The sequence below is a fragment of the Sorghum bicolor genome, chromosome 7 (assembly GCF_000003195.3).
Source record: "Sorghum bicolor cultivar BTx623 chromosome 7, Sorghum_bicolor_NCBIv3, whole genome shotgun sequence".
NCBI lineage: Eukaryota > Viridiplantae > Streptophyta > Magnoliopsida > Poales > Poaceae > Sorghum > Sorghum bicolor.
In genome coordinates this window covers 2,080,156-2,103,059 of record NC_012876.2, presented here as the reverse complement: position 1 = coordinate 2,103,059, position 22,904 = coordinate 2,080,156, and the positions used below count along the sequence as shown (strand labels likewise).

Below are 22,904 nucleotides of genomic sequence, written 5' to 3'. Positions count from 1 at the left end.
ATAAACCTTGTTCTCGCAGCTGCTACCGTGCACTTGCGTGTCGTCCCTTTCCGTGTCTCCTTCGCCCCTCTGCTTCTCGGAGACGCTCCACTGACGTGCTGCTGGTGGTGCTGGTTGGGGCTGCGGCGGCGCAACAGAGAGCGCCGCCGAGTGCGGGATCCCTTCCCTATACGGAGAGATGGATGCAAACACACAGTGAGAGCAGCCCGTGGATTGATTTCCCCAGTCGATCCGAGCCGCCGTCGCGTAACGGGGATGCTGAATCTGAGTCCGCCCATGTTCAAGCCGCGCCCGCGGCGGCGTCGCCAAATCCAAACCCGCAGTAGGCCGCCTCTCCTTGAGCATCTCATTCTCCCTGTAAATTTTCTGCGATTTTTTTATACATGTAGAAAAGCTCATCTAGTTAGTTACTGTACGAAGCGAGGCTTCGTTGCTCTATCATTTTTTTTTTCATATGAAAAACACTGCGTCTGCTTGCTGCTTATAGTTTGTTTTTCTTTCGTTTACTAGAATAGACTAGATAGATACAAAAACAGCGCCCTCTCCTTGAGTGGACTACACTAGCCCATTGGATTTGTATGCCGTCGTCAGATTTTGCTGTGCCCATTGGAGTAGCTGCTATTCTGAGAACAGTGGTGAGGGATGTATTTATTAGTAGATTGGGAGAACATGAGAAACCTGAATGATGAACAAACCTCAGATTAATATCGAGTTCGAATTTGTTCTTCAAATGGAATTTTGTTTCTGTCGGTTTCTGCAGGCCTGAATTAGTCAAGTCATATTTTGTTCTTATATGTAACATAATCCGTAATTGGCTCACACAGATCTGGTGGGGCTGCAAGGAGAGATTCCCCCTGACATATATAAATTTACTTTGCATGGTGTATGTGATACTAGCTGAGTTACAGTGTTCTATTAGATAAATGATTTAGTAACCTAAGTTTTACGGCCTAAATTCACATTACTAGTATTTACAGCAATAGGAAAATAAAATACAGAGTGGTACCCTAGTATTAGTACTTACACAAAAGGTCGAGGGAATAGACCATCCATTACTGATATGCCAGGATGTTGAAAGTTGATCTAAGTAGCTAATATTTACAGCAAAAGCACAGTCAGGATTTCAAATATTTCCTCAAAATATTTAGGAGTTTGTTGTTTTCCTCTGCTGATGCTTTTATGACCATTATCCATGACCTCGCATGATCTGATGCAGACGGAAGGACTGGTTCGCAGACTAAACGTAAAGGCTCAACCTCTCAGCAAGATGAGAATCCACTTGAGAGTCAAATAAATGGATATTCAGGACCAAACCTTCCAGAGGTATGGTTTAGAATTTTGTTGATATTCACTGTTGCAGGTAGAATAGCAACGTGGCTACTTGAACAGTATAAATTGGTGCCTGTAGGCCTATACTATCTGAATAGAAGTTTATGAACAACCAATCTTTTTGTGTGAAAGCCTTCTGTAGCACTACTGATTTAGTAGCTCTGTTTCTGCATTATGTCAACTGTTTTATTATATTTTAACTCACCTTCAAAGACCTCTTTCATGAATCTTAGACCCCCCTGACCTTGGTTCAGGCTCAGAGTTGACTTACTAGGAGTCATCTCCCGCTTGTGCTTCTTCTGTGATTGCTGTAGCCTAGTAGTTTCATTATCCTGCTGTTTATGCCTACAAGAATCTTCGACGACTTGTCTCTAGTCTTCTCCGCATCTGAAACATGATAGCTTGTGTCCCAAAAAAAAAGATACTCCCATTCCTTACCCAATTGCCAAAGAAGGCTACACCCCGAATGCCATATAGATGGATAAATATTCTATTCAGCTCTTGCTACTGTCCTGAGTCTGACTGTTTAATTCTACTGATAATGACTACTGATGTTGTCTCATACAACTCCTAATTTGTGCAGATTAAGATTTAGTACTCTTGAGAACACTTTGGCATATCCCATCTCAATCTTTCTCCAGATCAATGTTCCGAAAACACAAATACTAAGCAGTGTCCAAGGGATTGACTTTACTTGCTGCCACATAACTAGCAGTTAGGCTGCATAAGCATAATTACCTTGTTATACTGAATAATGACTACTAGGTGGAGGTGGAGCGAATGGTTGGGTACCATTTAGTGACTTTTAGAACCTTGTCCAAATTAAAAGCAGCCATATGTCTCTTAAAGTGATAATATTTCAAATTATCACCCAATGTGACTTGACAGGCATTATCTAAAATTTGTGAATCGTTTGTCCTTTGATCTGGGATATTTGATTTATTATATCCTCATCTGAGTGGCTGAGGTTTCTATTATGTATTTAGCAATACAGCTGCTAAAGATATTATATTCTGATTTCCCTATATTTAGATGTACTCTTTGTTACCAATCTGAAACTTACTCCCACTGTCCCAAAATAACTGAAGTTCTAGGTTTGTCCTGAGTTAAACCAATTCAACTTTGACAAAGTTTATAGAAATGAACATCAACGTTTATGGCACCAAATAGTTGTAGTATGAAAATATATTTCGTGATAAATCTGGTACACTTATTTGGTATCATAAACATTAGTAATTTTTGTATGAACTTAATCAAATTTGAAATGGTTTTGATAAGGGGCCAGAGGCTAGGTTAGCCCCTTGCGTTATAAGAACACTTAGGGACCAGGTTCTCTCTTTGATATGCCTGGTTGGTGCCTACCCTCGAAATCCTAGCGAGGGTGGCACCGCGGGGATTCGAACTTGGTTTGCCTACTTAAAGGCTGGTGCAGCTGACCACCCAAGCCTCTGCCCCTCCCCAGATTTGAAATGGTTTGACTTAGGACAGACCTAAAACATCAGTTATTTTCAGATGAAGAGAGTATGTATGTTTCTTTGCTGCACTAACTCGGTTCTAGGATATTATTGTCCAATAAATGTTATTCCATGCATGTATGTTGGCAAAAATGTTGAAAATTCTCCCATGCATGCTCATGTAGGACATCTGGTGCTACATACATTCCCTAATGTCAATGCGAGATGCTGCCAAAGTTGCCTGTGTGTCTCGGGCCTTTGTTCATTCTTGGAGACGCCATCCTGACCTCCATTTCAGCAAAGAAACATTGGGCTTAGATGAAAATGCTTGCCAGAAGGATGGAATAGCAGATTTCGACAGCAGAGTTGACAGCATTCTGAAAAAACACTCAGGCATTGGCTTGAAGGCATTCAGATTGGATGTTCATTCAGTTTACGATAAGGATCGTTGCCATCTTGATCGCCTGGACAGTTTGCTTGAGGTTGTTGTTAAACCAGGAATTGAAGAGCTGGACCTTATTCTCACAGTGTATGGAAACTACAACTTCCCATGCGCACTTTTATCTGGTGGAACTAGAGGCACACTTCGCTATCTCTCTCTTGCAAGCTGTCAATTTCATCCCACAGTCAGAATTGGCTGCTTGACAAGCTTAACAACACTAAACCTAACTTTTGTTCATATTGAGGCTGATGAGCTATGGTGCCTTCTTTCCAGTTCTCCTAACTTGGAGCGGTTCGAACTCAGGCATTGTGACAGCATAGTTTTTCTTAAGATACCATGCCTGCAGCAACTCAATTACCTGGAGGTGGTATGTAGCTCCAATCGTCTTCGAGCAATAGAGAGCAAAGCTCCAAATCTCTCCAGTGTTAAGTTTGTAGGTGACCTCCGAATTCCGCTCTCACTTGAAAACACAAATCGTATTAAGATATTAGACACACACTACTATTGCAGTCTCGCCTTTTATGCCCGTGCTGATCTTCCATCCACCATGCCCAATCTTGAAGCTCTTACCATACGCTCTGACGGTGAGGTAAGTCTTCTTGACTATATATTACTGTTACCCACATTATGGTATATTACATACGATGCAATAAAATTTGGACATGTTCTTTTGAAGGTGGATACAGTACCGATGGTGCCTAGCAAGTTCCTCTACCTCAAGTACTTGAGCATTGCCATTGGTGGACTGACCTTTGATTATCTGTCTCTAGTTTCTTTTCTTGATGCTGCTCCTTCACTGGAGACTTTCATCTTGGAGGCAAGTCACCGTACTTCCTATCCTGCAAAAATATTTCGTAATTGTCGCTAATAAGTTATATATTAGTTTACAACCAAGTTTGGAATGTTGATTAATTAAAAGTCTGTTTTTTTTCATGTTTAGGTAATCCGGGAATTCACCAAGGAGCGCATCACAGTTTTGGACAATCCTTCAGATCTGCGGGTGATTCCAGGGCACCATCATTCCAGACTTAAGCATGTGAAGATCATCAAATTCGTTGCTGCCAAGACTCTGGCCGAGCTAACATGCCAAATCCTCAAATCTGCAACTTCACTGGAGTGCCTGACGTTGGACACCACCAATGGCCACCCTGGATGCTCTGTAAGCAAAACTGGCAAATGCGTCATGATGTCCAAAGATGCACTCGTTAAAGCCCATGAAGGAGTCCTGGCTGCCCAGACTTGCATCAGGCCCAAGGTTCCCTCAACAGTAGGGTTCAGTCTTTTGGAACCTTGCAGCCGGTGCCATGCTGTTGGGATTTAGACAATCATATAATTATGAGTTCAGTGCTGGAGTTTTTTTAATCTCACTGAAGTATGTGGCGCCCTGCAGGCCTGCACCTTTTATTATCCCGTTGTCTATAGCTCTCTCACTCTGTACTGCATTTGAGGTCAGCTGTCCCAAATGCCGTTCCTTCCTGCTGCTACATCGACATCGAGTAAAGTGCACCCAGACACCCAGTACCATTGCGAGTTGGAAATTGCAACTCCCAGTTTGCGTGATCCTTTGAAACATGTGATTATTATTATTATTGTTTCTTGTGTTTTTACTATAAAAATTAAATTGAATTCTGTAACATTCTTGCATTATAAGGGACTTTAAAACTTTATTTATTTTTTAATTCATACACACATATCAGGATTTTATTTTTGAAACACTGTAATCAATACTTGATTGAAAATAAACGACGTTGCGCAACCACAATTTGACAACCATCTTTTAATGATAAGTTAGTTAACTTGAACGTTGGCTAATGCTGCGTTTAGAGCAACTTGAAAGGGATCCTATCTTTGGCACGTGGGACATGTCTGTCATTGACACAGCTTTTAACTTTTTATTGTTTTGCGCATTCACATCATATCTCATGTTCTCTCCCGAGAAATTTCTAAAATTGACATACAACTCGTGAGTCTTTCAAAATTTGACATCTTGACCCACGTGTCGATGAGTAAGGTTGACCCCACATGTCACCATGATAGGAGTGTCAAATCTTCAAAGGCCTGCAAAATTATGATGTCAATTATCAAAATCTTTCGTTCCTCACATTGTATGCTCGCTCTCGCCTTCCTCCTCTTTTCTCATCATTAGAGATGTTGGAACACGGGTAGAGAACATCGTAATGGCGAGGCAGTTGTGGATGTGGTTAGGGCAGACGGAGGGGCACAGAGTGGGCACAACCGAGAATCTCGAGCAAAAATGCGTCAAATGGTTGATCCTTGGCAAGATGACGGACAAAGAGCCCGAGCAACAATGGAGGGCCATCGAGGAGGGAGCCCTGAAGTTGGAAACAGGGATGGCAACAAGGAAATCGAGCTCAGGAAAACTAGAGTTGAGGAGGGCGCGCGTGGAACCAATTGGTGAAGCATGTTCGTTTAAGCTTATCTATCGATTTTGCTAGCCATTCAGCGATGTTTTACTCTTATAATAAATCAGCGAACATTACTTTCAATCATAACTTTTCAGCCAAACGATCAGATATATTAGAGTAGAAGAAAGCAAATCCAGACACATACTATGTACTTTTGGGTGGGCATTTTGGGGTATTTTTTTTTCACTCATGCATACATGATTTTTTTTTTCTCGAAAACCTACTTTAACCCTTTTTCTGGGAAACTTGCTTCAAGCCTCTTAGAATGCAGGTCTTTTTTGTCATGTTTTTTTTTTATGTTTTCCCGTTAAAACAAACTATGGCCCTGTTTAGTTTTCACCCAAAAAACTTTTCGCACCATCATATCAATGTTTGGACGCATGGAGCATTAAATATAGATTAGAAAATAACTAATTAGATAGTTTGCAGGTATTTTGCGAGATAGATCTTTTAAGCTTAATTAGTTCATGAGAAAATACTAATTGCTATAGTTACACATGTGCTACAGTACCCAATATGTTTCTACGTTATGGGTAAACCAGAACCAAAGCAGATTTATTTTTATTAATACTTTTAAAATTAACATTATATTTTCTAACCTCTGCTAAAAAATAATTTTGGGCCTTGTTTATTTCACGAAAAGAATTTTTTTTGGACATTGTAGCACATTTTTAACTATAGCAATTAGTGTCTAATTATGTTTAAAAGATTTGTCTCGCACGATACATATAAACTGTGCAATTAATAATTTATACTTAATGCTTTATGTATATGTCTAAATATTCAATGTGAAAAGTTTTAAGATCAAAACTAAACAAATCCTTAATTTGTTTTAGGCCTTGTTTAGTTCATCCCAAAAACCAAAAACTTTTCAAGATTCTCCGTCACATCGAATCTTGCGGTACATGCATGAAGTATTAAAAAAAACTAATTGTACAGTTTGCCTGTAAATCGCGAGAAGTATCTTTTAAGTCTAGTTACTCTATAATTGGACAATGTTTGTCAAATAAAAACGAAAGTGATATAATATCAAAAAATAAAAAAAATAGATCAAAACAATACTACCTTAGTAGCACGGTGTCACTCTATTATGCCACGTGCATTGGCGCGTCGACGTCACGGTGGTTCCTGCGTGGCCCAAAGCAGTACTCCATGTATTCCGTCCGTTGCTCTGAGCGTCTGCTCGGATCGGCCGTACCGTACGTACTACGCCCATACCGACTACTTGTAGTGGTAGGAGCTCGCAGTCGCACATGCTGCATCGCAGAAGAGGAAATGACCGTGACACGACACGAGTAGGGGGAAAACATGGGCCGGGCGGCCGAATCGGCCCAAGCCCAGGACTCCACTGTCAAAGGGCGGTTGCCTTGACTCGCGCGCTGCATGCCTGCGGGGTGCCGGCTGCCGCACCGCAGTGGTCATGGTGGTCTGCGGCCGGAATCTTCCCGTCCGAACGATCGGACAGAAACCACGGTCCGATGATTCCCGCCCAACCCACAACGCGAGCGCAAGGCAATTCCCGCCCAAGCCACGACCCACGCGGCGGGAAGCGACGAGCCAGGTAGGTAAGCTTCTCTTTTTTTTTCTTTTTTATTATATTCTTTCCATTTACTTTCTTTTCTTTTTTCTTTTTCTTTTTCTTTCCATGCTTCATTTATTTTTATTTTTATTTTCTTTTTGATTTCTGTGACTTTTTATTATTCTTTTCTTTTCTTTTTTCCTTTTCTTTTTCTTACTATTACTATTCTTTCCATGCATCAATTTTTTTACTTTTGTTTCATATGTATTCTTTCTTTTTTTCAATTTTCTTTTCACATTTGTTTTCTCTTCTCTTTCTTTTTTCTCTCTTTATTTTTTTTTTCATTGCTTCTATTTATTTTTTATTTTATTCTTTTTTGTTTTCTATGTTTTTATTTTTATTGTATTACGTTTTCTTTTTTTATTCTTTTCCTATTTATTTTTACTTTTTATTTTTCTTTTGATTTTTTGTTGTTTTTGCTTGCCTCTATTTATTCTACCTTTTCTTTTCTTTTTGAGTATTCTATGCTTTCATTCTTATTTTAATCTTTCTTTCTTTTTAATTTCCTTTTTTGGTTCTTATTTAAGTTAATCATTTATTTTATTTGTTCTATATATTCATCATTTGTTAATCATGTTTTTATCATTTTATTTTTCTTTATTTGTTTTCTTTTTAAAATATTTTTCTTTGATTCATGTTTTCTTATCTTTTAGGTTTGTTTATTTATTTTTATGTGTTTATTATTATTATTATTTTCATACTTTTTATTTTTTTTACTATTATTTTTATATATTTTTTCGATATTATATGTTATTTTCTATGTTTATGTAGTATACATAATGCGTTGTTTTTATGTTTACATGATATATATTTGATGTTCTATGATGCTTTTTTATGTTCATGTGGTATACATGTAATATTCTGTGATCTATTTTGCGATGTCTATGTAATATATATGGGATGTTCTTGCAGTATACATGTGATGTTCTACAATGTATTAGTGATGTTCACTTTAGTATACATGTGGTGTTCTATGATATATTTAGTGATGTTCGTTTAATATATATGTGATGTTCTATAATATATGTAGTGATGTTCTATGGTGTATTACTAATGTTCTATAATATATTTTTTTTCTTTTCTTCTTATTTTGTTTCTTTTTGTTTTCCTTTTCTTTTCCCCTCCTGATCGCTGTTGTTTAGTTTTCTTTTCTTTTCTTGATATTTTTTTATTTTCTTTTCTTGGTATTTTTTCTTTTCTTTTTTATTTTTCTTTTTTCATATTCTATACCTTTTATCTTTTTCTACTTCTTTCTTATTTGTTTACAATTATTTTCATTGTATATTTTTTCTTTTCTTTTCTTTTATTTCTTTTTTTTATGTTCTATGTTGGATTTTTAATATTTTATATAGTTTATATGTGCTTTTTTTTATGTTCATGTGTTATATATGTCTTTTTTCATATTCTATACCTTTTATATTTTTCTACTTCTTTCTTATTTGTTTACAATTATTTTCATTGTTATATTTTTTTTCATTTATTTCTTTTCTTTTTCTTTTTTTATGTTCTATGTTGGATTTTTAATATTTTATATAGTTTATATGTGCTTTTTTTATGTTCATGTGTTATATATGTGTTTTTTTATATTCACGTGGTATATATGTAATGTTCTATGATGTATTTTGTAATGTTCGCGTAATCTACATGTGATGTTCTCGTAGTATACATGTGATGTTTTATAGTGTTTTTTGTGATGTTCAAGTATACCCGTGATGTTTTATAGTGTATTTACTAATGTTCACATTTATAATATATTTAATAGTTTACTTACCCTAATGTTATACATATGATATTCTATAGTCTATTTTAGGATGTTTGAAAATTATCCACGTGATATTCTTTTTAATTTTCTCTATTGCGTTTTCTTACATTTTTGTTTTCATGCTTTGGTCTACATTTTATTTTTTTTATTTATGATATGCATTTATTTATTTGTTTATCTAAAATTAGAACATTGTTTTTCTAAATTGAGAACATTTTTGTTTCAAAGACGGAACATTGTTTTCTAAACCTAGAACATCGTCTCTATTTAATAAAAAAAAAATTCTATCTTCATAAGACAAATGTTCGCCAATAAAATTTTATCTAAATATATTCATGTGAGATCTTGTTTTAAAGGATTTATTATAAGAAATCTAATGGTGTAATCAAAATTTAATTTGAATGTTTGATTTAGCATCTATAACTTTTTTTAGTTGGTAAAAACGTATGACGTCAGCACTACATGCATACTGGTGATCCGTGATCTGTTCCGCGCGTGCCATCCTCTCGTGCGCCATAGTCTGGTGGGCGGGAAAGTGACTACGCGGGAAAATATATCGGCCCACGATTGCCGTCCGAGCGGCCGGACGCTAAGACGCCCCGTCTGCGGCGGTGCACGGACCACGAGACGTGAGACGACCTTCTCACCTCCGCGGCGGCTGCTGCGGGCGGGACGACGGCAGCAAGGACAAGGATGTGGCTGTAGCCGGTAACCTTGTTTACTTCTAATTTTCTTTTTGGTTTTAGTATTATAACATTTTTTTTTATTTAAAAATTATTATAGACTAATTAGACTCAAAAAGATTTATCTCGTGATAGTTAAATTGTCCAATTAGTTTTTGTTTTCGTTTATATTTCACGCTTCATGAATGTGCCACAAGATTTTCCCTAATATCGAATCTTATAACACATTAAATATAAATAAAATAAAAACTAATTACATAATTTATCTATAATTTATAAGACAGATCTTTTAAATATAATTAATTTATAATTAAATAATATTTATTAAATATATGCGAAACCAAAAACTTTTACCTACTGTTCACGCCTCCTCCCTCCTCGACTCTCCGCACTGGCATTGCCATGCTGCCACCATACCATGTGCGATGCTGTTAAACTACAGTACTGTACTAGTACTACGCGTCTGCACTGACAGTGAACACCTCATCTGTTTTCACTTGCGCATCCATCGTCCAGGGAAAAAAAAAGAGATGACCTAAGCACCGTAAAAAAAAGGACCTAAGCTAACTAGTCAAACGTGAGTAGGTTTATTATAAAACATAATATTTATATTTATATTTTTCAATAGATTTATAAAAATACCTCTTCTATCTCAAAATAAATGCACTTCTAAAATAAATGTAGATAAGCTCAAACGAACAAGCTAAATAGAGAAAGTTTTAAAGACTTACTTGAACGAGATGCAGAATATCTAGAAATGTATTTGTTTTAGGATAAATTTTAAATATATAATTATAATTTTTTTAGGATGGAGAGTGTATATTCAAAGATTAATGCAATGATGCCTAATTTTCCCATAGTATTATTGCATTTTTGTATATATTTAACCAAATTTGAAATCAATTACCTTATTACAATACGAGAATTATAATCATTTTGTGACGGGTGTGTACTATATTGTTTTAGTTTTTTTAGAGTTAGATTCCTCTAATTTTAGAAGCATCAATTTTAAAAAGTATTCCGTAATGAACAAGCATCTCAAACATCAAATTTTATATTAGACATACCTTGAAATTCATATTTTCAGTGTTACTGCTGACGTGACTAGTTTTGTTAACTTGGTAAAAAAACTAGAGAAATTTTGTCTTATAATAAAAATAATTTATACTATATTTTAAGTGCATGCAATCAAATGTCCAAATCTTGACTATAATGATGTATCAATGTATGAGTTTATTCCAAGATTAGATATTTACAAATGGTGCGTCACTACTTGTACACTTGTGTATATGATTTATCGATGTATATCATTAATTAACACGCGTCTAATACTCTAGCCGGCTGGTGGCAGGTTGAGTGGAGTGATGAGTTTGTTGAGATGGCCATTTTGAACAAGAATCTCACGGATTATTGCATTTTTCACCCGAAATGATAAATAAAGTTGTTTTCTTATTAGAGGAGGTAGAACTACCATTGTAACTCTGAATTTTGGTAAAGAAAACTACGTTTGTGATATAATTTTTCTATTTACGTGTTTGGTGAACTAGGTAACCCAACAACATGGTTGTATAGATTTGGTGTATCTAGAATTTATTCATTAATGTCACTAAGCTATAATCTCATCAAACATTTAGAACAGAATTGTAATACATTAGTGTTGTAGTGGTACACTTGCATATAGTCATTGGTTTCACCTGGTACCAATACTTATATTCATCGAAACCACAATATGTACAATTATAATACTCTTTTTCCTTGAAACTTAAATTTTATGTGTGAGCTTCCTCTCAAGTCTCAATGAAACTAACTTGACCTCCTCTCTAATCAAGTCCATGACACAACTGGCGTCATAAGGTCTTGGTGGCGACGACGTGAACGTGCACCTCCTCCCTGCGTCACAAAAACCCCGTGAAGTCCTTCCCTTTCTACCCTCCAAAGTCTTGCCCTACCCTCCGGCCCCCACCGGTGTAGGACGGAGAGGGGACACCGCAATCCGGCCCGCCAATGGTGTCCTTCCACCTCGGCCAGCCGTCGCCACGTCGGCGCGTGATCGGGGAAAAGCGCCTCGCCACCCTGCTTCTGCTGATGAGCTTCTTCTCTTCTCGCCGGGGTCGCGGGAGGGGAGGGAGATCTCTCGCTTTTCTTTCTTTCTTTCCCTGGCATTTCGCGACAAAGAACCGTCCTTGGGCCGCGTGCGTGGAGGCGCCATGGCCAGCGGCGGGCGGCGGCGGCCCAAGCCGAGGGCGAGGGCGAGGGCTAGGGGCAAGGCGAAGAGGACCAAGTACCTCAGCCTCAGCGACCTGATGGTTAAGGCGGAGGTGGCAGCGACGCCGTCGCCGCCGTCGCCGCCGGCGGACCCGTGGGAGGAGGAGGAGGCGGAGGCGGAAGTGAAGCGGGAGGAGGACGCTGGCGGCGACGACGGAGGCGCCGGGCGGCAGCAGCAGCAGGTGGAGCCGTTCGCGCTGCACAACCACAACGAGGCGTCCACGCTGTTCGAGGCCCTGCCGGCGCCGTCGCTCTCCGACATCCTCGGCCCGTCGCCGTCCGCGTCGCCCGACGGGGCCGGCTCGGGGGCTTCGGGGCTCCCGGGCGCCCAGGAGGAGGACCTCGCGCGCCGCGCGCTGCGGGGCAGGGAGCGCTGGGTGTACTGCTCCTCGCCGGCGGCTACGGCCACCCCCACCGCCACCGCCACCACGTCGTCGTCGTCGCCGTGCTCGTCCGCCGCCAGTACGGGCGCGTCGGCGGCGCGCTCGCTGCTGCTCAAGCTCGACTACGAGGAGATCCTCGCGGCGTGGGCCGACCGGGGGTCGCTCTACATCGGCGCCGCTGGCGCCAGCGGGGGCGGCGGCGGCGACTCGCCGGAGCTGCAGCTCGACGCCGTAAGCCAACATCCGCTTCTCAGTCCTCGCAGATGTTGTATGCCCGTCGTGCGGGTCTTGGTGACACGGATGTGAGTGTGACCGACCGCGGTGCCGCCGCCGCCGCCGCCGTCTGCCCGTGCAGGTGCAGGTGTTGGTGGAGATGGAGCCGGCCGACCACGCCGTGGCGGAGCTTTCAGGGAGGGCGGAGAGGGTGAGGCGGTACAAGGAGAAGCGGCGGAGGCGGCTCTTCGCCAAGCGGATCCGGTACGAGGTTCGCCGGGTTAATGCCGTCAAGCGGCCGCGGTTCAAGGTGAAGAATTGACATCACTTTTTTTCTGTTGATGATGCTATTGCTGATGTCTCTCAAGTTGGCACGATATGAGCTTCTGTGATCTCATTCATACATCTCCTTATTAATTACTGATGGGCCAAGGCATGAATTTGTTATGATCCTAGTACTACAAACACTGCTCTGAATCCATGCTCTGAACTATATAAATTGATTGGTTTGGAGTTTGGGATTTTGGGATGCATTATTATGTCTTTATGCATGCATGCATATATCTGCAGCTCTAACCTGATGCTTGAAATTTTGCTAATTGGGACTTGGTAATTTCGTTATGCAATTGAGAACTGTGGGTTTTGCACATTACCAGTTTATCAGATAAATTCATTGTGCCTAAAGCATTTGAGTTGCTAAACAGAGCATTTGTTTGTTGTTTGCAAATGAGTACTCAAATCGTGTTCCACTTTGTCTGTCAGGTCTTGTTTGGTTACTCTCTAATCCACACCAATCCACATGTGTTGAGGTGGAAATCTAGTTATTTTTTCACCTCAAAACATGTGGATTGAGATGGACTAAAGTGTAGACAAAACAACCCTGAGTTAATTGCATTAGGCTTTTTGGCAAGCTGGGAAAAAGTAGCAGATACAATATGGGTTCAGCAACTTTGAAAAGCAAATCACAATATTTTCTGACCATTGTTTACATGAATGCAGGGTCGTTTCATAAAGGAACATGAGGAAAGCGAGCTGCGGCCTACGTAGCCTCCTTTGCTTCTTCCATCGCCACAAGGATAGCCCGTGTGTGTATATATACGGTTAGTCACCTTGGTGTCTCATCCCAGTTCAGTCGCTGTACCGCGCACCTACCCTGGCCAAGTGCCAAGCTTCAGCCTTCAGGTGTAGAATCACTAGCTGCAAAGTTATGTTCCGTAGGATGAAAATAACAGAACTTAGAATGGAAAAAAAACATCGGATGATGAATTGTTCTCGTTTCAAGATCCATTGGTTCGGACTTACTAGTTTGCAAACTGTGCACAGGGGCAATGTTCAGTTAGCAACAATTTGACTCAGGCAGGGCTTGAGAATTTGTCAATTTGATATCTGAGCCATCTGATTAGCAACAAAAAAAAAGTATGCTTAGAGACATTCATTTACCAACAGTTGACAGAGAACACCTCTTTGTAACGCTGGATTATGGCATGAGGATCTTGTAAACTCGGTAGCTGATGGCACTGCTTGCTACTATCTTTTAGAGTTCACTGCTAGTGACGCACGTCATGTGAGTCTGTTCATGGGGGGTGCAGTGTATTTTCAGACGATCAGTTCTGGTTTGTCGAAAGTGACAGTGTTCTGTTAGTAATAACAACTCAACTGACCTCTTGACCAAGGGCTGAAGCATCTGAGTTTGAGCTGTCCGATTGTTAAAAACTGATGCATGTTTCTCAAATAGTCAAATCTACTACTTACTACGTATGCCACAACAGCCTTTTGATTCAGTTTTGAGGCCTTTTTTTGCCAAAAGAACTGAACAGCGTCTATGTTCGTTTTACTTAAATTTGATTGATGCTATGTTGTGAGAGGAAAACATTGTTCTTTCGTTAAAAAATAGCTAAAGTAGTGCTGTATATTGTAAAAAAGAAGTACTACCCGGGAATGGGCTGCTGCATGCTGCTGCTGTTAAAGGCTGAACGCCGGCGTGCAAGCAAGTGCATGTGAATTCCGGGTGGACCTGAGACCTGACGGAGATGGAGGACGGTCCATACTCCATACCGTGGTGCCGTTCTGCTGCTGGAGTCAGGTACTATCAGCCATGCATGTGAGCCGTTCTAGGGCAGAGAGGCCCACCTGTCAGCCAGGACGCCTGTGTATGAGTGACTCTGGGACTTGTCCTGTTCCTTGTGGCGGCCGGGAGCACACTGTCGGCGTCGGTGATCCTTTCGGTGCGTCCGGCGGCGGCGGATGGTCAATGGATGTGCGTGTGCTGATGTGCTATTTTACCGCCATTACCTTTCACTGTACAAGGTACAGGTACTCGAATCCAGGTCGTGTGGATTTTTCTCTGATATATCTATAGGAAGGAAATACTCCTATTAAGGCCTTGTTTAGTTCCGAAATTTTTTTGGTTTTTAAGGACGGTAGCACTTTCATTTTTATTTGATAAACATTATCCAATCATTGAGTAAGAAGGCTTAAAAGATTTATCTCGCGATTTACTGGTAAACTGTACAATTAGTTTTTATTTTCGTCTATATTTAGTGCTCCATGCATTTGCCACAAGATTTGATGTGACGGAGAATCTTGAAAAGTTTTTGGTTTTTGGGTGAACTAAACAAGGCCTAACTGAGGCTTTGTTTAATTTTCAAAAAGTTTTAAGATTCTTCGTTACATCGAATCTTATGGCATATGCATGCAGCATTAAATATAGATGAAAACAAAAACTAATTACACAGTTTGCCTATAAATTGCGAGATAAATCTTTTAAACTTAGTTAGTCTATAATTAAATAATATTTGTCAAATAAAAATGAAAGTGCTACAAAGGCGAAAAACTCAAAATTTTGAGAAGCCGAGCTGGTTCATCCGGCGGAATTCATAAGTTCCATGCAGGCCTGTGTTACTATTGCTGCTCCAACATTGGATACTGAGTTGCATTGCTGGTGCTGAAGGAAGGACCAGCCCACGGGCCACGGCCTACCGATTGAAGTTGCTACTGCTACACAAGATGGGCCGCCCACGACTCGCCACCCAGCTTTGGCCCAGCAGTCGCTATGCGGGACCAGAGACCAGAGTGTGTCAAGGTCAAGCCCAATAAGCAGAGTGCAGTAGCTCACTCTGTTGAGTAAGAATGTGAACTCTGTTTAGTTTAACTTAAACATTACAGAATGAATCCATACACTCCTATAACTCTCATAGTTCTGGCTAGCTGCCTTGCACACCCTAGAGATTTTACTTGGCTTATATATTAGAATGGCATATGTATGAGATATAAATTTAGGGGCATTCCTTCTCAGGGGGTGCTTGGTTCACTCCTCACTAAATCTAGTCTCATTTAGTCACTTTTTACCCGAACACTATGACTAAATGAGACTAAATGGGCTTTAGCCAACTAGTCACTCTAATGTTGCTAAATGAGACTAAACCTCACTTTTTAGTCACTTTGGAGCCAAACACCCTGGCTAAAAGGGACTAAAAGGTCTCTTTTAGTTCACCAAACCAAACAGACGTTTTAGGAGCTGGTTTAGGTGACTAAACTTTATTAGTAGGTGTGAACGAAATACGCCCTAAGTCACTTGCTATGGCTCACTACGGCGTCACCTCTCTTTTTTTTCAGTGATGTCTCACTCCGATACGCTTTGGTAGACACAGTTTTGGAAAATATTACAAAGAATAAATTATTTTGTTATTATGATTAAACTTAAATCGAAGGCAACAAAAAAAGAATGTGGGTCTAAAATTTGTTCATTTAACCTTCACAACTAGGGGTATAAAAGAATTTGTTCATTTAACCAGCAGAACTCGTCTTATTTTTTTGGTAACTCAGACTGCATTAAAGATTTTAGAAGATCTTTACACTGAGGAGCACAAAGTCACGAATCATCGGGTCCGACCAGTCACTTCTCAGTTTTGGCAGGGGTTAGGCCTTGTTTAGTTTCAAAATATTTTACAAAATCGACACTGTAGCTTTTTCGTTTGTATTTGACAAATATTGTCCAATCATGGACTAACTAGGTTCAAAAGATTCATCTCGTCAATTTCGATCAAACTGTACAATTAGTTTTTATTTTTGTCTATATTTAATACTTCATGCATGTGTCTAAAAATTCGATGTGACGGGAAATCTGAAAAATTTTGCAAATTTTTTTGGAAACTAAACAAGGCTTAACATTTGTTCAAATGGGGACCAATTTTCAAGGTGAGGGATAGCAGGACTAACAAATTCTGGCAGGATTATTGGATCCAAGATGTCCCTCTGATGACCAGTTATGAAAATCTGTACAAAATGGTAAGGGTGCCTGATTGTACTGTTTCTGATTGCTGGGAGGAAGGAGGCTGGTTTGTTGATTTCAGGAGAATTCTCTCTGTTTGGGAACTAAACAGTTGGCAGGAACTCCTTGAGGAACTTATGGGTGTACGGAGTATCTCTGCATGAAGAGACCACGGATTCTGTTTTCTGGGCTTTAGAGAAAAATAAACAGTTTAGCATAGGTCTTTATATAGGTTCTTGATAAACAGGAGTATGACAAGTAGAGTTGCAGGAATCATTTGGAATGCAAAATTCCTTTGAAGATTAAGTTCTTTCGATGACAGGTTTTCAATAATAAAAAGATTGCACAGCTCATCTTTACTCAAAAGGGGCTGGAAAGGGAGTGGCAATTGCTGCCTTTGTGGCAAACCAGACACTATAGATCATATCTTTTTTTTTTGACTGCTTAGCAAATTAAACTGATTTGTAGTATTATTCTGGAAGTATTTCGGTGGAAGAAATTACCTTATTCTCTGAGAAGGTGTTATCACGGCCGACAAGAAGCACAATCTTTACTGTACAACTACTACCTGCTTGTCTTATAATCCGTACTTTTTTTGTCAGTCAACAATGTTTTTTTCTAACAATAAATCAACCAACAGTGTTTTCAGTCATAACTTTTCAGACCAGCGAACATGCTTGATTGATCATGTTTACTTTGCAGGTTTTGGTGGGCCTTATGGACTACTAGGAACAAGATGACTATTGAGAAGAGGTTCCCAAGCGCCAACTGATGTTATCTATGGTGCCTTGGCTCTGATGAAGAATTGGAGTATTCTGTTAAAGGAAACGGATAGGGAGAAGACGGCTCATGTGAAGGAAGGCATCATGTCTTGGATGAAGAGTTTCAAGCTCAGCTGTGTGGCGCCTACTATCTTTGAGATTTGATGTCTTATTAGCTTCCTGTTTGAGTGCGTCGTTGACACCGATATCCCCAATATTGTACAGCTACCTTACTTTCTTAAAAGCAGAGAATTCATTCTCCTTAAAAAAAACAATGACAGCTCCTTTATGAATTTGTGGTTGTTGGCGACGACTAGAGGAAGACTTGGCCGGCCTTGCAAGTCATTGATTTCAGATAGTGCAACTGACATCTTGTAGCATCCTAGCAAGGCACGGGAAGTCGCCTCTATATTTCCTTGAGCTTGTCCATGGCTCGGGAGTGGGAACAGCTTAGTCAGCTCAACAGTGTTAAACTGGGGGCTTGTTTAGGCCTTATTTATTCTAAAAAAATTACAAAATTTTTCAAAATTTTTCGTCACATAAAATCTTACAGCACATGCATGTAACATTAAATATAGATAAAAAATAACTAATTATACAGTTTGTCTGTAATTTACGAGACGAATCTTTTAAGACTAGTTAGAGAGTGTTTAGGACTGCTCCACGAACTCTACTTCACAAGCTCAACTAAAAGCAGCTCTAAAAAAAACTGGAGTTTATGGAGTAACTCTTTAAGTGCTCTCACAACTCCAATATTTTTTTCTCGAACTAAGTGCGTGGAGCTGAAACTGTTTGGCTAAAAATCGTGGAGCGGAGCTGAAAAACGTGGAGCAGAGCAGTCCCAAACACCCCTTAGTCCATGATTGGATAATATTTGTCAAATACAAATGAAAATGCTACAATGTCCATTATGCAAAAAAAAAATATAACTAAACAAGGCCTTAGTTGCATTTTTTTGCAAAATGAACATAATAGCACTTTCGTTTATATTTGACAAAATATTGTCTAATCATGGACTAAAATTCGTCTCGCAAATAATAGGCAAACTGTGCAATTAATTATTTTTTATCCATATTTAATGCTCCATACATGTGTCGTAAGCTTTGATATGACGGGAAATCTTAAAAAGTTTTGCAAAATTTTTAAAAAGAACTTCTGTCCAAAAGTGTGCACTCTTAGCTACAGCGCTAAATCAAAAGGCAATGCTGCAATGATGATATCAAATAAGTATTATTAGATTTATCATTTAATATATCTTTATAGCATCAAACCATAATTTAGTCAAACTTTAAATAGTTTAACTCTGATAAAATCTGAAATACACTTTTTTGATACCGAGGGAGTATAGTAAACAGCGCAAGAAAGTCCTCAGCATGTTCGTTAGTAGTAGTACACAGCGCAAGAAAGTCCTAAACTTTAAATAGTATAGCATCACTGCCAAGTAGGAAGAATCATCCTCAGCACTTCCTTGAATTTTCCAGCTCCACTTGTTTCTGCATGTTCACACTACTGTACACAGCGCAAGAAAGTCCCCTCCATACATTTTCGCTTCTATATACATATACAGGTAGACATAGACATATACATGCCACAGTTAGTTGACTCAGTAATAAGGAACACAGCAGTGTGTCTGTTGGTGATCCCTCCTCCTTCATCCCTTCGGTTGGTGCTGCAGCAACCTGCAGGGAGGCCGACGCATGAGCTAGAGGAGAGCCAAGGTAATAAGGATTATATATATTCCATGCATATGCATCGACCTGTAACCCAATTAATTAAGCATGAAAAACATGCACTGCTCCATATTACAGATTTACAACTAGTATATATATAGTATTTATCTAGTACATACTTCGGTACTTGTGTGCATCAAATTGAAGTATAAACCCTGCTGTTGTTTTGTGTCCTGATCAGCAGGTTGGTCGAATCATATCCCTACACCTAGCAAGTAGCGACTTCATGGCAGAGATGGTGTGTTCAGCACTTGTTCAGGAGACGGTGAGCAGAGGCGTCTCCTTTGCGTTGGGCAGACGCAAGGAGAAGGCGTCCCAAGGGCACTTGACAGAGAGGCTCGAGATGGCAGTCAGCGAGCTGGAGTTTGCACTTGAGAGGGCCATGGAGCTGCCCATCAGACACCTCTCCTTGCTCCAGCGCAGGAAGATTATCAAGCGTGCCTACATCGAGGCCATGGAGCTGCTCGACAAGCACAGGCAACAAGCGGTGCCTCCTGGCGAGGAAGAGCAGCTCCCGCAAGTGGTAAACAAGCGCAAGCGATGGTTTAATAGTGCTAAGAAGAACATGTCCATCACACCTTTTGCTGTCTTGAGCACACATGATGTTGGAAGATTTGAATGGTATGCAGATTGTGCCGGAAGGTTTGTGAGGGACTTGGAGTCTGGTTGTTCACTTCATCACTACACCTTTTGCAACCCTATTGTTAGGCATCTCCTTGAAGGGAAAACTCTCACTTATCATTCGGAGCAAGGAAACCTGCTACGGCATCTCTACATCAGGCCCACGTATTCTGATGAGCGTGGCGTGGAGGCAGCGCTTGCATACCGTTATGAGGATAGCACAATGGCTGAGAAATGTTTCTTGCTGGGGTTGATCCTACGACTAACAGAAAGCACAGACTTGGTTGAGGTTGCTATAAAAGGCTTGCAATTACTACTAGCATCTCAATTCAAACTTGCTGTTGAATATGCAATGGGAGAACTCACCCTACTATCTAACTTACAAGACATTGCCCATTTGCATGGGCCTCTGTGGGTGGGCATTCAAGAATTGCATGTCATGCACACACAAATTGCTCGCCCAGACCCAGCATGCTGCCAAGGAAGCAGGCACGGACTTTGTGCTGCTAACAACAACGTCTCATCAGAGTTAGCAGATATATTCCCAGATCAAATTATTGCTTTGGGTTTCCAGTGCTATATATCAGCTCCAGTAGAGTCCAAAACACGTACTAGCTCATTTCATGAGTGCGGAAGAAGAAGAAGCAAAAACAGAGGTTGGAAGCCACCACCTCTGGTGCTGACAGCTGCCTTCATGCCTCATGCTGTGACTCAAACGCAAGATAGTTATGCACTCGAAATCATCGGAGACGCTACAGAGTATAGAAATGCTAGTAGCATACAACAAGTGGCAGAGACAGTACAATCAAGCGCGGTCAATTGTTTTTCGCATCAGCCAGAGCTGCCAAAATATGGAATGGATTGGTTCGGTAAACATGGTTTTGCATGGTTTGTGGTGGAAAAGTCAAGCTCTGAAAGAGCACTTGACTTTGCCAACTTGTTGCAGCGCTGTGACTGCTGCTGCCGCGACAAATTCCTCCATAGCTACAATGGCTGGAGAGAGAAAAATATGCCGCCCACAGCCACCACAGAAAAAGGGCAGCCGAGCAGAGCTACCCGAGCAAGTGCAAGGAGAAGTAGAATGAGGTAGTAGTTAGGTGTTTTTTTTTATTCAAGTTAAGTGTGTTAGTTTGTTGCCCTGCAGCCGAGTGTTACAAGGCTCAACTGCTCTCCTGATTTCGTACGGTGATGTAAGCTACATAGTGTGAAAACTAAGCTATCCTTAGAAAGAAAGATATATGTGCTATGGATTCTATACTCCACAAGAGATTAGTACCAGAATAAGAGGATGCATATTTCTATCGATACAGTGGCGGTGCTCGAACAGAAATTTAGGTGGGGCACATCACAGACACAACTTTTTAATGACATCGCAAGGACACACATCAATAGCTAATCTATGGCAATTTTAAACATTGATTGATGATAGTACCTCTCATTTGAAGATAGTAGTCCATTAATTCAACAGAGACCAACCGAACAAGAAAAGGTGTCCAAATTAAAGACTGAAATCCAACATTCCAAGAGCTAAGAGACCTGTGAAGAACAAATCAGTTAGTGACTTAGTGTGTAATATATGAATTATAATGTAATAAAACTTTTTTTTGGGGGAAATGCATGACCTCTAGGTTGGGTTGGACCCTTGAACAAATAAGCCTTATTAACCTCATCTCTAATGTCAGGGTGAAATTAATCAATTGCTATTCGGCATCCAATATCAGCAATAACATGAAGATTTGCATCAAATTCCCTAATGAGATCAGTACCTGCACTTTCTTATTCTTCTTCTTCATCGTGAGTTTGTGCTTGATCTGTTTGGGCTTGTGCTTGTTCAGTTGATTCAACTTGAGAAACTACAACTACTTGTTGATGTATTTCTTCAGATTCCACAGCCACACCAATTTGATTTTCATGGGTACTTGGGGCAGGATCCAGAACCAACACTCATACTTGAAAAGAAAATGACTTCAAATCTACACATATACAACCAGCAAAATCTCAATTATCACATCTCGAATAAAATAAATTGCTAAATGCCTAAATCTCAAATTCACAATTACAGTATACCTCTTGTTACAATTTTTTTTCTTCCCAATTGCTTGCAGAAGAGGAATGACTGTTGGTGTTTTGGGGCGCCTGTACCTCAGCCTCGGCCTGCTACTCCCTCTCGCTCTCCTTCAGCTTCTCCCCTGCCACGCCCACTCCCGTGGCCCGCGCCCACCAAATCCTCCTCCTCCTCCTCCTCCATCAGAGCAGCCTGCCTGCGTGGCTGCGCCGCTGTCGCGAGCGGGAGCGGCGAGCCACGAGCGGGTGCCGCGCAGCTCGGGGCCGGTCGGGCGGGGCGGCTGCAGCGAGCAGCGCGACGCGGCGTGGGCTGGCCGGCTGGGGCTGGGGCGCCCCGCGCGGAGCTCCGACCTCCAACTCTGGCGCTGTGCCGGCGGACGCCAACGGGACCAGGAGGAGCGCGATTGGGCCTGGTTTGGGTACACTTTCACTTGGGCCGAATGCTGGGCTTATTGGGCCTGTTTTCCTTCTCTCTCCGTTTTTCCAGTCCCTGGCTGCCGCTCTCGTCGGAATTCCGCCGCTCCATGGGCCATGGCTGGGCGCCTGGCCGGAAAGGAGAAAGACATGGGTACCATTAGTTATTTTTTATCTATATTTAATATTGGTTAAATTTGATGTGATAAGAATTTTTGAAAAAATTTAGATTTTAGGTATAACTAAACAAGACTTATTAATGCTGTACCACAGTATTCACTATTGAGGGATAAAACCATATATTATGGAGTTTTTTTTTCTCTTCCTCCCATCAACTGGAAATGTTTCCTTCCTGATGAGATGCTTTTTATTTCTTTCTCCCTGAAAGTCTGCTACTGGCAACATAGCGGCACGTTTTGCCGTTTCAATAACGCTTGTTTAGATACATCCAAGAATCCAAAACTTTACAAAATTTTCCATCACATCGAATCTTGCGGCACATGAATGG

The 22,904-nt window shown here is 40.6% G+C and overlaps 3 protein-coding genes and 1 long non-coding RNA gene across 6 annotated transcripts; 3 read left to right on the top strand and 1 right to left on the bottom strand.

Moving 5' to 3' along the window:
• LOC8074043 lies at nucleotides 16-4,892 on the top strand. Its single transcript, XM_021465460.1, has 5 exons — nucleotides 16-322; nucleotides 1,217-1,323; nucleotides 2,969-3,814; nucleotides 3,902-4,042; nucleotides 4,166-4,892. The coding sequence occupies exons 1-5, from the start codon at nucleotides 256-258 to the stop codon at nucleotides 4,544-4,546; spliced, it is 1,542 nt and encodes a 513-aa protein (XP_021321135.1). The 5' UTR covers nucleotides 16-255; the 3' UTR covers nucleotides 4,547-4,892.
• Nucleotides 11,490-14,294, top strand: LOC8074042. The gene is made up of 3 exons (XM_002444920.2): nucleotides 11,490-12,554; nucleotides 12,679-12,846; nucleotides 13,536-14,294. The coding sequence occupies exons 1-3, from the start codon at nucleotides 11,883-11,885 to the stop codon at nucleotides 13,581-13,583; spliced, it is 888 nt and encodes a 295-aa protein (XP_002444965.2). The 5' UTR covers nucleotides 11,490-11,882; the 3' UTR covers nucleotides 13,584-14,294.
• Nucleotides 18,787-22,344, bottom strand: LOC110437184. 2 transcript variants are annotated; one of them, XR_002455381.1, is made up of 5 exons: nucleotides 21,986-22,344; nucleotides 21,685-21,891; nucleotides 21,541-21,590; nucleotides 21,351-21,454; nucleotides 18,787-19,246 (listed from the first exon to the last, which is right to left on the bottom strand). It is a non-coding gene; the product is annotated as an uncharacterized LOC110437184 (long non-coding RNA). The 2 variants fall into 2 exon arrangements; XR_002455380.1 differs by lacking the exon at nucleotides 21,541-21,590 and having other exon boundaries at nucleotides 21,986-22,335.
• On the top strand, nucleotides 19,160-21,214 carry LOC8074041. Of its 2 annotated transcripts, none has more exons than XM_021465531.1 (2): nucleotides 19,160-19,285; nucleotides 19,479-21,214. In XM_021465531.1, the coding sequence occupies exon 2, from the start codon at nucleotides 19,524-19,526 to the stop codon at nucleotides 21,006-21,008; it is 1,485 nt and encodes a 494-aa protein (XP_021321206.1). In that variant the 5' UTR covers nucleotides 19,160-19,285; nucleotides 19,479-19,523; the 3' UTR covers nucleotides 21,009-21,214. The 2 variants fall into 2 exon arrangements, with proteins under 2 accessions (XP_021321206.1, XP_002444964.2); XM_002444919.2 differs by having other exon boundaries at nucleotides 19,165-19,285; nucleotides 19,482-21,214.

Coding starts and splice junctions, on each gene's coding strand:
- LOC8074041 (XM_021465531.1), top strand. CDS start 19,524: ATGGCAGAGATGGTGTGTTCAGCACTTGTTCAGGAGACGGTGAGCAGA.
- LOC8074043 (XM_021465460.1), top strand. CDS start 256: ATGCTGAATCTGAGTCCGCCCATGTTCAAGCCGCGCCCGCGGCGGCGT. Junction 1,324..2,968: donor CAGGACCAAACCTTCCAGAG/GTATGGTTTAGA, acceptor ATGCTCATGTAG/GACATCTGGTGCTACATACA. Junction 3,815..3,901: donor CCATACGCTCTGACGGTGAG/GTAAGTCTTCTT, acceptor GTTCTTTTGAAG/GTGGATACAGTACCGATGGT.
- LOC8074042 (XM_002444920.2), top strand. CDS start 11,883: ATGGCCAGCGGCGGGCGGCGGCGGCCCAAGCCGAGGGCGAGGGCGAGG. Junction 12,555..12,678: donor CGGAGCTGCAGCTCGACGCC/GTAAGCCAACAT, acceptor CTGCCCGTGCAG/GTGCAGGTGTTGGTGGAGAT. Junction 12,847..13,535: donor TCAAGCGGCCGCGGTTCAAG/GTGAAGAATTGA, acceptor ACATGAATGCAG/GGTCGTTTCATAAAGGAACA.